The 16,294-nt window shown below is 38.7% G+C and overlaps 1 protein-coding gene across 8 annotated transcripts in view; it reads left to right on the top strand.

Moving 5' to 3' along the window:
• The window catches only part of eif4g1a (eukaryotic translation initiation factor 4 gamma, 1a), a 127,863-nt gene that overhangs the window by 21,668 nt on the left and 89,901 nt on the right, over nt 1-16,294 (top strand). For 3 of the 8 annotated variants that reach the window (XM_048541979.2, XM_048541981.2, XM_048541977.2), the window contains 4 exons: nt 2,300-2,413; nt 2,512-2,601; nt 10,286-10,315; nt 15,492-15,671. In XM_048541979.2, coding sequence (XP_048397936.2) covers nt 2,342-2,413; nt 2,512-2,601; nt 10,286-10,315; nt 15,492-15,671 — 372 coding nt within the window. In that variant the 5' untranslated portion in view covers nt 2,300-2,341. Of the gene's footprint in view, nt 1-1,221; nt 1,322-2,299; nt 2,414-2,511; nt 2,602-10,285; nt 10,316-10,564; nt 10,679-15,491; nt 15,672-16,294 lie in introns of those variants that run through there. The other 5 variants (XM_048541980.2, XM_048541978.2, XM_048541982.2 and 2 more) reach the window with 4 other exon arrangements.

Raw genomic sequence — 16,294 nt, 5'->3', positions numbered from 1 at the left:
TGCCTCTTCCACCATTACAGTCTGTGGGAGTTTGGATTTCACTCCCAAGTTCAGAAAGATGCCCCAATTTCACCTCTTACTACTATTCACTTTAAATCTATGCCTCTGAGTCACCAACCCCACTGCTGAAACCACCACATCGTTTCCACCCACTCTGTTTGGGCCCTTCACAACCTTGTGTATCTCGGTTAAATCTCCCGTCACCCCCCTCTGCAAGGAGATCATCCCAGTCTGTCCAATTTTATCTTTAGAATTGTGCTTTCTGATCCTGGCAACATACTTCTAAATCTCCTTCGAACACTTTCTAGTGCAGTTACATCTTTTGAGTAATGAGGTGACAAGAACTGCACACGGTTTTAAGTTGTTTTCTAATTAATGGTCTGTAGAGTTCTAGCATAAACCTCCTGTTGATATATTCTGTTCCTCAGTCCTGCCATCTTTAGGTTTCTGGATATTCACTCCAGAATCCCTCACCTTCCTCAACAGCACTCTATATCCACCCATTAATTGTATATTCTTTTGCCTGTTTGACCTGTTAAACGTTCATCACCTTGCACTACTTTGGGTTGAATTCCATTTGCCACTTTTCTACCCACTTAGTAGTTCATTGATTCCTTCTGGCAATTTAGAGCTATTTTTCTCGCTGTCAACCATGCAGTCAAATTTTGTGTTGCCCTTCATTTACTTTTAGATCATTAAAGTAAAATACCACAAAAAACAAGTGCCCCTAGTATTGAATCCTGCAGAACTTGACTGGAACTAACCTTCCTATTGCAAAAACACCTATGAACAGTTATCTTGTGTTTCTTGACAGTGAGACAATTTTGTAACTTCTTGCCACATTCCACTGAACCCAGTGGGCATTTGTTTTTGCAACAATAATGATAATTTACATGTGATGCAATGCATGTACCATTTTGGTTTCATAGGTGTGTGTTGCTTTCTTATGCCCTACCCTTGTATTCTTCATTTACGAGCCCAGCCAATGAATCCTGCAGACTGTGTAGCACTTTAGGGAGCATTATGACTGAAACTGTATCTTTCATAGCTGCGGTTCACTTTTGTATTTTCTAATGACTAGAGTGGGATGGTGTGAGTAAGGAGACAACTTGATATTTCTGTTGAGTTTGTCCTCCATACATGTTTTCTAGCAGTGGTCACTGGATAGCAGTCAAGAACAGGAGTACTTAGCTGATTTCTTTTTTCTCTCGACTTCCCTAGTCCAGGAGTGCTGAGGCCAATTGTAGCACTTCAGCTGCCACCTCAGTTGACGTCAGCTAACTGAGTACAGATCAGGGATGGGAACTTATGGTCTGTGTGGGTAAGTTCCACACTGAACAGTGCATTCACTTCCATTTTAAATGGAATAAGGTTAAGGCTCTGGGTAATGTTATGTGCATTCAGTTGCAGTGGTGTTCCATTTTGAATTTTACTTGAGAATGTTAGAAAATTGGAATTTATCTTCCAAATCAACTTTTGCTTTTGGTAAATAGTTTGGAAGGTTTTTGGATGCTGTACCAGAATGCATGAACAAAACTGTCCTGTTTTTCTTTTTTGTTTCTCTCCCTCTCTTTGCCCTGTCATGGCGACAACATGGTACTTTTAAGTTGATCCTCTTCATCTTAAGTAGCAGATCTGTTATTTGAGTGGAATAGAAAATTTTCTACACATTCTCTAAAGTCATGTGGTAATATTAATACAAATGTTCTACTTATTGACATCTATAATAGTGCATTCTTAATTGTATAAATATCTTGTTGAAAAATAATGAAGGGAATTAATCATGATGGACAGTTCCCTTTTTGTGAAAATCTTCTGTGTTATTAAACCCAGAATATTTTGCTATCGAAGTTAAAATATGCAATCCTAGAAGTTCTGCTTATACTTTATTTTAGTCAAGGCTTTATCCATTTAGCTTCAGTTATCACGTATAAAAGATCAAAATGGGGTCATTGTTGTATGAAAATGTCTGGAGTGAGGCTATTAATGTAAATTTAATTTCCTCACTGGCTCAATGGAGAGGTTTTAAAATGTCTGAACTTAGGATAATGTGATTTGAACAGGAAGTTGCATTTAATAGCAAAATAGTTTGGATATCAAATTTGGTGTTTACTTTTAACCATTGTTGATCATTGTCAGTTGAACAGGCAGGATTTTGAACTCTCATTTGCTTTAAAGTGAAATAAACTACTTTTTATAGTTGCATAGTTTCTAGGCTTGTAACATTCTTATTCTGTTGTATTATAAATCTAAATGTTTGTTAATCAATATCACAAATTTCATTTGTCTTTGACCATAGATTTCTCAACGAATAGGGGCTCCACATGCAGTGCCACATGAAATGAATAAAGGGCCCCAGCCTATTGGAGGACCTCCAGCTGCCCCACATCCCTCCCCTTCTGGGATTTCTCAGGTGAATAAAAGATTTTTTTTCTTGTTTTGAAGTATGAAGTACTGTCATGTGATTGTCACTGTCCCACAATGACAAATTTCCTTTGTCATTGTTTTTAGACTGCCTATCCCTCTGGCCAGACAACTGCTCCAGTAGTTTTTGCATCACAGCCAGCTCCACAAATGAACACTCAACCTCAACCACGGCAGGTAAGATTAGGTTTTTGATTGGCAGAATTGTCAAAAGTATAGTCTAACTTCAGTTAGAACAAGCATCTGTACCCTCAGATAATAGCAATATGTTGTAATTGAGCAGTTTTAAGCAAATTACAGTACAAGGTCAGCACTGAATTATTTTTCCTGCATCATGGGAACGTTTTAAAAATTGGCTTAAATTTTAGCTTAATTGTTTTGAAAAGGACCCCCCCCCCGCCGCGCGCGGCAAATTTTATTGATTTTTACGTTACGACTATTCTTTTGTCTTGGGTAAAAACAATCTACCTGGTTATGTGTGGCTGTGGCTAATGCTGCAGTTTAGATCAGCAAGCAGATTATTGGTACTGCTAGGACAAGACTTGCGTATTCTGTCTTTCGTAACGTCTCACTGCCCAGGGGAGAAGTAATGAACGGCCTTTCATGCCAACTGGTTGGGATGTTTTGGTGGGAGCCACACTCGAGTTTGAAGTGAATAGCGTTTTAATTGCCATCAGTTTGCCGAACTCCTTCTGACAAATTTAGATTTTGAGGCTTCTGTATTCATTAAAAGAGAAATGGTTGTCAAACATTTTGGCATTACAAGTCACTTTTATATATCAGTATTCAGAATATTACCTTTAAAAGTTATTTGTCGCTATTTTTAATGCAATGCACTTTGAAGCATTATTTATCTTGAATGGTAGTGTTTATTGAATTCCAAGGTTTAAGTTAATATAGTAAATGAAATAACTCCACAGAAGTCAACAACCCACCACTAAGTCACCCTTTATTTACGCGTCGAAAGTCCTTGATTCTGAGCCGTTTTAGTGTACAGGATGTCTGATGCTCCTGTATATATCTATCAGCCAGGGCTCTCTGATTGGACAAGAGTAACAACTCCAATTCTCGGAGGTCCACCTGGCTGACCATATAGTAACCTGTACGTGCACAGTCTGAGGGCATAGGCTGGGTATTTTTCTTTCTTGTACACCTCAATTTTTGTCATTGTGGCACTGGGTCAGGTTCCTCCAACTCTGCCTCCAATATGTGCAGCATGTAGCCTCTTGCACCCGGAGAGTCTCTGAAGAAATTCAATCTCCTCTTCGGGCAGCAAAGGTGTCGAGGCACTACCATCCGCCATATCCGTCTCAAATTCTGAGGTATCTTCGTGGCTTGATGGAGAGTGGGAACCCATGGGTTCCAGAACAGTTGGAAATGCTGTTGAGGAGTCAGGCACGTTTTGCTCCCATACCGTTTGCAGTTTTCGTATGGTCCACGTGCTTGTTCAGGACTGTCCTACCTACTTGAACTTTATATGTCATCAGACCTAACCTTGCATTGACAATACCCCTTGCCCATGCAGGGTCATTCCTGTGGTTCCTACACCAAGCCTTGTCCCTAGAATAAACTGTCTCTCTTGCTTCATGGAGTCTTGTGTCTGGCATTAGCATTCCTGATGCCCTTTCACCTCTACCCTCAAATATGGGAATATAGATTTAACCTGGTGTAGTTGCTTCTCCCCATGAGCAATGCTGCTGGAGCTATCCCTGTGGTGGCCTAAAACCAAATATGAAGCAGGTCAGTTTGGTATCTAGTGAACCTGTGGGCTGGTTTTATTCCTGCCTTCGAAGTTTGGACAGCTGTTTCTTCCAGACCATTGGATGACAGGTCCCCATATTTGACAAATGAACTCTGTGCACGCCCAAACACTGAGTGGGTGTCCACAGTGACTAAGAATTCTTGATTATGCAGGTCCTTTCATGGGCTCAATGTATAACTGAGCCCAGGGTTTATCTGGACATTTCCATGAATGCGGGGTATCTGCTGCCGCTAATTTTTTTTTGTCCTTGTTGGCACTCTGGGCTTCGTCCCACCAACATGGCTGTGTTAACATCCCATCCTGGTCACCATACGTAACTTCTCACCAACATTTTTCATTTTGGCAACCCTGGATGACCCTGGTGGAGTAGTATCTGGCAGCAACCATTGTTTGGGCAGTCACTCTTGCTTGCCATAATATGCTGTTCTCTACTGTGATCTGGTCTCTCCGGTCCAAAAAGATTTTATTTCTGGTTGTAATGGCCCTTTGGTTTCGGTCTTCACCACCAGCTGTTTGTTTTGCCAGGACCCACCTGTCTGTATTCAAAGTCTGATATTGTCAGCTGTGTCTGGAAGGGCGCCCAAAAAAATTTGACACCGATTACGGACTTTTCCGATGGCAGTACCACAGTGGTCTATCTACCAGTCAGGGGCAGGTCAATACATCTGCATTTGCTACTTAGCCTCCTGGACAGTGATTGAAGTTGTGATTATATGCACCGAGCTTCAGGCCAAATTTTGCTGTGGACACTAATGCTATGGATGGCACTCCCTTGTCCTGTTTAAGAAGACCTAGTCAGGGTTTGTGGTCCATTATTATTACAAGTGTTTGTCAGTAAAAGGCATTGGAACTTATGACTCCCAAAGTTTCCTTCTCTCTCTTGCTGTATATTTATGCAGTGTATTAGCCAAAGTCCTGGCTGCATATGTGATTGGCCTCTCTGGGCCACCTAATGAGCTGAAACTACCCTGATGCTTTACCGGGAGGCATCCCGTGTCAATACCAGATCTCGCTTGGGATCTAGAATGCTCACATCTCAGAGGATGATGGCTGTTTCTTCACTTCTCTGGAGGCTATGGCTTGGCTACACAACCATAAGCTCTGGTACAGATGTGCGAACTGGAGAACTTTTGGTCACCCTTGCATTATTTTCCAATAAGTGTCACCCAGTCTTGTCGACTCTGTAGCCCAAGTACGTCACTTGGAGTGCCTGGAACACCTTTTTGCTTTCTTTTGGAGGAAACATATGCCTCCTGAGGAGAAGTGTTTAAGAACTGTGTCCAAGTTCTATAACTGCTTCTTCTTGATCTTCCTTATTATTCGCACATCCTCTGGCTAAATGGTGGCACAAGTAGACTTTGTAAAATGTTCCCCATTGTCCCCTGAAAAATTGCATCGGCTGATGATACCCCAAATGTTAGTCTCGTCTATCAGTACAAACCCTTATGGGTATTAATTGTAGCAGACTTCTGGGAATCCTTATCTAGTTGCAATTGCAAGTACACAGTACTCATGTCCAGCTTTGTGAAGGATTGCCCCCTGCCAGCTTTGCATATAAATCCTGTATGCAAGGGAATGGATGGGTATTTATCCAGCTATGGAAGGCAGTTTGCCGTTTGTTTAAAATCCTCACAAAGGCAAACTGATTTGTCGAACTTTACAATTGGTACGATTTGCTGCCTGTTCCGCAAACTGGACTGGTTTGTTGATTGTTTTTGACTTCTGCCTCTGCTTTCTGCCTGTAAGGCAAATGGCTGTAGGTGAGCCTTACAGAATGATGTAGTTGATTCCTGGTTAACATGCAACATGGACTTGGCTCCTTTTGATAGTGTCTAGACCTTTCTGAAGACTATCTGGGTATTTAATTGGGATTTCACTCAGGCAGCCATTTTCTAATTGAAAAATGTTGAGCCAATCTAGGTAAATGTTTTTCAACCAGTTCCGCCCCATCAAGCTTGGGCCCAAGCCTTTTTACTACAATCACTGAACCAGCTGCTTCTCAAAGGAGATTGAAACCAAAGATGTACCCTTAATCTGTAAGGATTTCCCAGTAAAACTTCTAGCTGAGGCCTTGCGTAAATTTAGGGTTGGAGTCTGGAACAAATTATGTTGAAGACTGGCTCAGTGGATACTGAAATGGCCGTGCTTGTATCAACCACCATTAGAACCCAGTGACTGTTTTACCAGATGTGTATTTTGATTGTTTGCCAACATCCAAGTCAGAACCAATTTAATTTCCGAATCGGAAATAAGCCGGTTGCAAACATGTGCAATTTTGCTGGATATTGACTCATGAGGTCTTTTACTCAGTTTAGATATAGTGTGACTCTTTTGCTGTCTTGAGTCTGCATACCAGCAGCAAATACAATGGCTTGCCGGCCTGAATCATGAAGAAAATTTTAACCATTTGCCTGAGGCTTGGCTTTGTTTTGTGGTTTTGCTGAGGCCTGACCTCGAGTCCCTCTGTTCAGGTTATGCCTTTGGTGAGGCAATGCATTGGCCTTCATTCAAGTGGTGCTCCTCCAGCTCAGTTGGCCTGGTAAGAGTGTCACTTCTTCTGTTGGCATACCATGCAGCTCATAAGCTTCACTTGCTGCATTTTTCATTGTTAGAGCCTATTAGTGTCTATTAGAAGTCCATTTGGGCTTCAGCTAGTAAGTGCTTTTGCATATTTACATCATTAATCCCGCATTCCAAACTCTCTCAGCAACTCAAAGGTTAAACCAAAGTCATGTGCCTCTGTAGTCTTAACCTTGTCGGAAATCCTGATACGGATTCTCCTGGTTCTTGAACTGCCAAGTAAAGCCAGTAGTGTCTCAGAATTAAAGGAGGCTTGGTGTTGTAATGTTCCTTAATTAAATCTGTCAACTCTTGAAAAGTTTTAGTATCTGGTACCTCAAGGAAAGCTGAAAAGGCTGAAGGTCGACAAGCTATCAGGAGAATTACTTGTTGCTGTTCCTCTGCTCAGTCATTTTCCCAGACAAAATGACATGTTTTTCCACATACTGGACCCAGTCTTTGGTGGCATCAAATTAGTCAGTGCTCCCGTATAATAGCATGATGCCAGAAATCCTTAATTCAAGTCAGAATAGTGTTCTGAGTGAATTTCTTCAGGAATGAGCTTTTTCTCATTGCCTCTGAACTAACTCTACACAGGCTGGAATCCTGTCACCAAGTCCCCCTTTATTTACACTTGGAGAGTTCTTGACACTGATCCGGCTCTTTGAGCCTGCTCTCAGTGAACAGGATGTCTGACACTCTTGTTTATAGCTGTCAGTCAGGGCTTCCTGACTGGATCAGATTAATAACCCCAATCAGGGAACTTGTATTCTGTGAGGTCACCCTGGCAGACCTCATTATAATTACTACAGTAAGTTGTAGTAAAATTTTCTTTTTTTGAATAATTAATCACAAGATATAATGCAAATGGCAACAAAGGTGATGGCTTGCAATTGCACGATGTCTTACTGGAGTTCTTTGTTATGCACATAAAGTGGGAGCAATGGATGTACTGAACTTGGCATCTTGCCAAATTTCAAGAAATCCATCTCAAAGGCTGTAATGGGAATATAATAGCTTGTGCTGTAGGAGCAAGATATTGACATGGATGGATGATTGGCAAGCTAACAGGCACTGGTAGCCATAAATAGGTTATTTTCCTAATTAGCAACATGTAATGTGTAGTTGCAACAAGGATCAGTGCTGCATCTCAGCTGTTTATAACTTAGAAATGACTTGGGTTGTTAAATTTGCCATTGGTGCAGGTAGTTGTGAAGACACTATAAAAGATGCTACAAAGAGGTATAAGTATGTTAAATGAGTGGACAAAGGCGAGGCAGATATGAAATAAGCTCTGCAATCTCATCAATGTGGGGGATCTGGCTGTCCAAACATATTGCAAAGGGTTAGCATTCAGATGCAGCAAGTAATTAGAGAAACAAATAGAGTGTAATCATTTTTTGAAGAGGAATTGAATGGAAAAGTGGGAGGATGTGTTATGCCTTATTTATACAGGATGCTGATAAGGAATAGTTGGAATATTGTTTATGGCTATTTGTATTTAAGAAAGGATTTGAATGTGTTGGAAATAGTTCAGAGTAGGTTTGGTAGACTTCAAACCTGGTACAGGTTGGTTGGTTTATAAAGAGCATTAGGCAAATTAGATATGTAGCTGCTGGAGTGTAAAAGCACAAGAAGAGTCTTGTTTGAAATATCAAGACCATGGGGGGCCTTGAAAAGATGCATATGGAGTGAATATTTCTTGTGGGGTAATCTAAAACTTAGGGCTTGCTATTTTAAAGGTAAGCTGTTAACCAGTTTAAAATGAAGATGACAGTTACTTAATTGGGGATCCTGAGTCTTTGCCTTTTAAAGAAGATAGCCCAATGGAATAGCTTCCTGAATAATTTTATGCCACAAGGGGTAGATTGGGTGTGTTGATTATCAGAGGTAAGTGGGAATATGAGTCATTAGAACAGCCATCCTCTTACTAAATTGTAGAGAATACATGAGGGCTGAGTCGTCTGTCCTGCACCTAATTCATTTTGTTTGTGAACATATGTCTCTAGAAATACTCAAAGCTGCCATCTTATGAACCTATTAAATTGTCACTTCACAGTTAAGATTATCGTATGCTATGGCTTAGTTGTAACCGCCCAATCTTGATTTTCCCTGTTGCATACTTTATAATTGAAGTGCGACACTCCCACTATTGGAGTTCGTTCTGAAATTAAAAATGAATTGCTTTATTTCTTGAGTTTATGTATTTCATTCCATTTAGGCAACTTGGCTTGTTAGTATATCTAAATATTGTGCAAAGTGGATTGTAAGTATTAACCAACACACAGTAATTACTGTAACCTCTTGACTAGCTTTAATTTTCTCTTTCTCTCCATCTCTTCTGAAAGTCTTGCCTACTATTGAACTTTAGATTCATGAGTTCCAGTAGCCCTTCAATATTTCACCCAAGTGGTCATTCTTTGAATCTGTCCTTTTGAGTGTTGGCAGGGTCCTTTAAGTTACAAATGCATAACATCTAATGCAGGGTGTTGTCCTTGTATGTATGTGTGTGTGTATGTATGTATGTGGACAGGCAGAGATAAAACAGTCTCCCTGTTGCATGCTACTTTTGGTTGCTCAAGCCTTTTTTGTCTTATCGGGGTCTACTGGAAAACTTAGACTGTCAACCTTTGTTGCTTCTTTCCTGACTTAGTTTTCACAACTATTCTTCCTGCGTCATTGAGACTATTATTGTGCTAATGCTGAGTTTAGTGTGTGTTAACTCCAGTGAATGAATAGTGTACCAGGTGAATGTGTTCACATCTGTCAGATTTGGTGAGTTTTGTTTAAAAATGAAAGGCATGAGGGTGAGAGGAGAATGAGTAAATGTTCTTTGTTTCTGATTTAAGGAGGGGCAGAGGAACTGTTATCATTAAGTACGTGTGACAGCGTTGAGCACCTGACTAAAGAAAATTGAAACTAATCTAATGCAATTTATGATACTGGGTTAGCAATAAAATAACCTTAGTTTCCTATCTAAAATGTTGCCAGTAGTTTCTTTTACAGATACCTGAATGAATGTTCGTCAGGAAGACTACCCTTTTTACTACATTATAGGCAAGGATAGCTGGTCTTGCAAATAGGGCAATATTTACTAGTTGACGAGGGAAAAACTGCATACGATAAAAATCTTTCTTCATATTTGTTGAATATGGCCTAGTCCTGAACAATGGGAATATTTTGAGTTAGATGAATTCGCTTGTTATGTTCATAAAGTTCATGACTTTGTTTTCTGTTGATCCTTGTGGTCAGATGGTTTAATTACAAAGGGTATAAACTGAATAAAGCCATTCTTAAAAATGATCAATTGAAGCATATACAAAGATGTTGGCATTTCTGTGTGAGTATCATTGGCTGGATTTGAGAAAGCTGGAAGTCTTGATTTTTGAAATTTTGTTTCTTTTTTCCTGCCATCTTGAACAATGATTAGATATCAATCTTTCAGCATTAGCGTGTAACCTGAGAAACTTGTCTGTTTTTTGTTTACATTGATCCTACTCGACTAACCTTAAATTTGACTTTTATTTCTTACTTCCCTAGTTTGCTGCAGGTCCTCGAGCTTTACATCAGGTACTAATCAGTTAACAGACTGCATGAAATTGCATGCTCCATGCAATTCCATGTAAATTTATAAATGCTAATATTTTAAAATGTGGCTTTGGTGCATGTCTGGATTTCACTTCCCTCTCTGTTACTGTATATACTTAGACTTAAGATGAGACATTTATATTCTGCTGAAAAAGGGAATGGTTGTTGGCAGGGCTTTAGGAATAAAAGTCGTATTTGGGTGATGCCCTCATTCAGATTTCTTCCTCGCAGAGCATTTCTAGAAAGATGGATCCAGCAGCTGCACCACCATATGAGCACATTGCTGCCAGCTGTTGTTCAGCCCTCCAGTGAGATGATACTTAAATGGCAACTCACCCTCTCAATGTGAGTCCTGGCTCCTGCTGCTGATTTCTTTTCATTGATCTTGTTGGGCAGTCAGTCTACAAATGTAAAATCAGCAGTTGGTGCTTAGACTGAAGTAGGGAGTCAGAAGGAAAAGTCATTTAAATATAACAGCACTGGCGTAGCTGAGTGTAGAAATGCACTCTGATCCTCTAGCAGTGCAAAATGTAATTGGCACCTCTTCCTCCCAAGTTCCGTTTTGGCTCTTGCTGATTTAAAATCTGCTTTTTCTGAAGCTATTCTTCTGAACAGTTTAGAATTTGAGTCAACAGAATCTAGATGAACGTTTGGTAATTTCTTTTTAAAAATGACAAGTGCTGGAATAATCGAGTGCATTCTTCTTAACTGAATCATTTCTGTGACACTTTTCTAATTTGAAATTACACTATGAAGCTTTTCACTACATTATTCACATGCTCAGGTGCTTCATGATAAAAGTATGTTATTTTTGTGATTGTTAGGCAAATAGAGCAGCTACTTCCCACAAAATGAAAATCATTGACAGCACGTTGGGCAATCAGTTTAATCTGCTGTCTGAAGGAGGAAAGTGGGCAAAAACCTAATTTTAAAACTATTTTCTGAGTAATATTTGAGTCTTTTTACTGTTACTAGAACTGACCAGTTACTTGAAAAAGGATAGTAACTGTTGTTTATCACAATCCTTTTGATCTGTTAGTGTACTGATGTACAGAATGAAGTTTGAGTGTAACTTGAATCTGCTACCTTAACATCTGTAGACAAATGTCTTACTAAGACGTGGACACTTGTGGGGTAGAAAGTGAGTGACACATCAAATGTTGGCTTGGGATATGTACATAAGCTGCTTACTTAGTTGGAGACAGGTTTTTTTTTCACCTGTTTGCAAGGTCTTGAAATGCTTTCTGCTTGTGCAGTAAAAAATCTTGTATTTCTCTTAGCTTGTGTTGGGTATCTCTTTAGAAAAACTTGTGCCATGAAGGTGACTGAAGCCTAAGAGCTTTAATTTTAAATTTGAGATATCCCAGGATGATCAAAATAATTTTTTAAACAATCACTGTTGGGACCCATTGCTCAAACTGGCAGAAAGAGATGTTGTATAAATATTGATGTTGGAGAGGCAAGTAATTGTAAATAACCATAGATATCTTTTAATGAAAATTGTTTGTAAAAAAATTGCTTTTGGATGTCAGATGTCATAAAGTTAAAGAATTGGTGAATCAGTAAAGTGCTGGAGTAGGGGTAGGTATTCTTTTTCAGGTTGAATATTTGATGAGGCGAAGGGATAAACTACAACAGTTGTCTTGTCCATGGCTCACCTTATACGCACGTATATACATTAGTCACATTATTTGAAGAACCAGGAAAAAAAAAATTCCTTTGAATATTTATAGTGAGAAAAATTAACAAGTTTATCCCAAACTGTAAACTTGAGTGTATCTTCTGTATTTTTTAGCAAAATATTTTGGTTCTGATGAATAGTCATTTCAAAGATATGTCTTGGAATTTTGTACTTAATGGCAAAGCTGAAGCCTGGAATTGTGCATTGAAACAATTTCTTAACTTTACATTGATTTTTCATTTTGAATGAGCAAGTATGTTCATTGTTATGATTAAGTATGATTAAGAAAATATTGATGTAAATGCATCTAACACTTTACTGAGTGTATGCGAAAGTAGTGTGCGATATCTTTTGTAGAGTGTTAATGATCAGTTGCATTTGATTAAAATTTGAAGGCCAGTAAAACAACTTGCATTGTTTTAAAGATAGTATACACTGGCAGTTTGGGCCCCTTTTTAAAATACCAAACATGCTTTTTTAGTGAGTGATATTGCTAGGATTTCTTCTCGATCCTACATTTTATTTTGAAAATTGAGGCATAATTGTAAGTTACTAAATCTTTTTGGAATGTTTACTTCTGTTTGCGCAAACAGTTTGTCTCCTGAAATCTGAAGCCTCAAAGTCACAAGTCTTTTTTTGTATGAAATAAATTTTAAGGCATACAGCCGTTGCCTGAGAATCCTTGCATATTTCACGTTCTATTTGCAGCACCAAGCCTGGCCTGTCATTGGAGTCCAGGTCTCACTGCAGGGAAACCGTCTTAGGAATATTTTGATACCCAGCAGCTGTGAAAAATTATTAACATATACATGCAAACCTTGCAGATAAGTGTGGTAACCTGAAACAAAGTTCCACTGAAAAAGTTGGTGTCACGTACCATGTTGATTGGACTGTGCCCCAAAGTAAATGCAATGACTTGTGATGAATTCTAAAGACATTAGCTTTATGAAAGTTTATTGTCACCACTGTCAACAGTGTGGTAGTCCTTCCGTACTGTTCAGGTGCTGTTCGGTATCACTGGAATCGAAAGTAGAGTTTTCTTCTGAGCAGTTTTACTTTTTAAAAACTTACTCCCTGAATACATGGAAGTTACTAATAAATCTGTATCATGAGAAGGTAGTTAACCAAGATTACACAAATGCTCAGTGTTGTTAGAAAAATTGTTTACAATATTGCTTGAAACAGTGCAGAACTTTATATACAACTAAACTTTTAATGTGTACCTGTCACCGCAGAAACAGTAAAATGTTTCTACTAGTGTTTCCCCATCACGGCATTTTAAAATAAAAGCATAGATATTTTTCACCCCTCCTCTTGATGTTCATTCTTTGGGGCATGGTTTCGTCTTGCAGTGTTAAAAACAAACTGTCTTGTTTTGCACTCTTGAAATGTTGAGGTTCTGTTACACCTGGGATTGATTTGAAAGGTTTTGCTGCCTTTTGAAAGGTGGTCTCTTAGCTGTTGATGTAGGTGAGTATGCATAGGCATAGGTATTTGTTCTGCAGTTAGAGGTCACTCAGTATTTTGAGGTACTGTGTGCCAGAAAAACTGTTACTAATTTAACAGTAGGTGTAACTACTTTTGGGGGTGATGGGGAGATAGTGAAAAGGGAGGGTTGGAATTCCCTTTTAGGCTTCTTTTAACAAGACCATTTTTTTAAAAAAGTGCTGCTTGGGCCATGTCTTTAGGATTCTTGGCCCCATTTGTGGACATTGTTTTGCTGCAGAGCCTTTTAGGGGTGTGGTTTGGTTGCAGTCTGGACCTAATGTCTTCATTGCAGAAACTGGCATGGCTAGACATCAACCCCTCGTAGACATTATGCACTCTGGCAGTAAGGGAACCTGTGAAGTCAAAGTTCTGCTCCTCATTAAAATTCCCATGCACAGATGGTTTGACATCTGTGGTCCAACCTTTTGGATATGTGTCTCAAGCCATTCAAAGATCATTTTTGTGCTCGTTAGAATAGGTAGATGTTTGACAGAAGAAATTTTTTAAATGAGTGGAAATGTGCTTGCAAATATATATTGTTTTGTGTTTTTGCCATCAAGTTGAGAAATCCTCATCGTGTACAAACTATCATTGGGTCATTCAAAAAAGTGGAATATCCAGTTTAATAGATGAACTCAAGATTTGGAGTTGGGAGTGTTATGATGATCAAAGCCATAACGATTCTGAGCTTCTCAAGACCTACTGTTTCTTAAACTCTTAATGTTTGTAGAACTAAATCATTTAATAAAGTGTGTTAGATAACAAAGTGTGAAGCTGGATGAACACAGCAGGCCAAGCAGCACCTCAGGAACTCAAAAGCTGACGTTTTGGGCCTAGACCCTTCTTCAGAGAGCTCTCTGATGAAGGGTCTAGGCCCGAAACGTCAGCTTTTGTGCTCCTGAGGTGCTGCTTGGCCTGCTGTGTTCATCCAGCTTCACACTTTGTTATCTTGGATTCTCCAGCATCTGCAGTTCCCATTATCACTAATAAAGTGCATTGTTTGATTTCATTTCAATTACAAGCAATCTCTTCACATTCCAAAACGGTGACCACTGACACCAACACTAGCAGTTCACGTTTTAAGTAAACCCTATTCTTAGGGTCTTTAGAGACTTCTTGGAAGTTTGACTCCTATGCTGCATTGTACAGTATAGTAGTACCTATGAATGAAGAGGAACACTGCAATGGCAAATATATCAAAGACATGCTTGATTTTCCTTTAGTGAATTCTGTATTTCACAGTTCATAATTTCCTCTGGTGTTAGTTTTTAAGGATAATCTGATTCTGTGACCATGTGATTTCATTTAAATTTATTGAACAGGAATTTTCATTGGCTTGCTCTGTCAGAGCAGCTTAATTTACTGTATGCTAAAGTAACTAAAATGACTTTTCAAGCCATTCTGCAATGTTACTGATGGGTTAGAGGCTGCTTATTTTTGAGGGTAATTCATGCATTCTAACATGTATTAAAATGCATCAGGTTATCACTTGAATATACTAGAGTATTTTCAATGTAAATTTTGAAGTTAATTTTCTCAAATACCAGTTTGTGTTTTCATTTGTGATTAAAATTTACATTTGGCGATTTCAATTCGAGCAGAGCTTGAACAAAGGGGTCATTTTAAAACTAGTACAATATTGATCCTGATTATCAGTTGTAGGCAAAGTGGAAACTCGTGAACCTTAATAACAGTCATCATTTTTCAAAGTACAGTTGATCCTGTGGAAAATTTGGCCAAATCATGTTTCCATTTTCACGTATAGTTTATGTTCTGCTAGGAGTATTCTTTCACATGCTAATATTTCCAGAACTCTCTTAGCTTATCCTGACAGTTAAAATTCTTGTAGAATGCAATCAAGTTTTGTACAGTTGCATTTAATTTTCATGTCAGATTTGTACAGAAAAACATGACAAATTTTTGATTAGCATTAATATTCAATAGTATATTTCTAGCCTGTGATTATATTGTGATTTTTCTTCTCTGTAGCAATACTACCCAAACAGAGCCCAGCAACAGAGTAGTGCTTCCAGGGTTCAGAGTAGTGCAACGACTCGACCTGTGGCCTCTGCTACCCATGTCTACCCACCTGGTTCACAGACCATTATGATGATGGCGCAACAGATACCTACATATCCATCATCAGGACCTTATTATGTTCCTAACCAGGCAAGAATATTTTATACATAGGTGTTGCTAATTTTCTAGTTCACTTTCAGATGCTGACTTATTTTCCAAAACTTTTTTAAGCTGCCATGTTTTTAAAGATAGTATTGGAAATCCATGCTCGCAGCAGGTCAAGACTTGAATCTATATGCTGTTAACCTAATAACTGTCCCATCTATTGTGTTAGAATAAGAACTGCCTTTAATATATTGGTCAGTTCTTTTTTTTTTTGTTGGAGGTAAAATCTGTCCACCAGACAGGTACTATTTTCTACCATCTGGATCGATTCGAGCAAATCTCTGTCTAGGTCGGTCCAGATTTGCAGAAGTATATTACACTTTTGTTTCTTCTCAATATTTCCTATAATGGTGTGCATAAAATTCTCATTGATATTCCAGTTATGGCCAGACCAATGTCTTGTACCAGTTCAACACCCATACTTCTTTTTTTATTAAATGAGTTCTTAATTGTCCTTTTTTTAAAAAAAACTGAAAACCCTAGCAAATCAATCCTCTGACAACGAATGGTAAATCTTTAGTTAAGTCCAGTAGTACCTTTGTCATCAGTAGAAACATTAATTGTAATGCCTTAAATTGAAATGTCTCTCATTGTTATATTCCTTTATT

The sequence above is a fragment of the Stegostoma tigrinum genome, chromosome 14 (assembly GCF_030684315.1).
Source record: "Stegostoma tigrinum isolate sSteTig4 chromosome 14, sSteTig4.hap1, whole genome shotgun sequence".
NCBI lineage: Eukaryota > Metazoa > Chordata > Chondrichthyes > Orectolobiformes > Stegostomatidae > Stegostoma > Stegostoma tigrinum.
The sequence above is the reverse complement of the archived record's forward strand: the minus strand, read 5'-3'. Positions and strand labels throughout refer to the sequence as shown.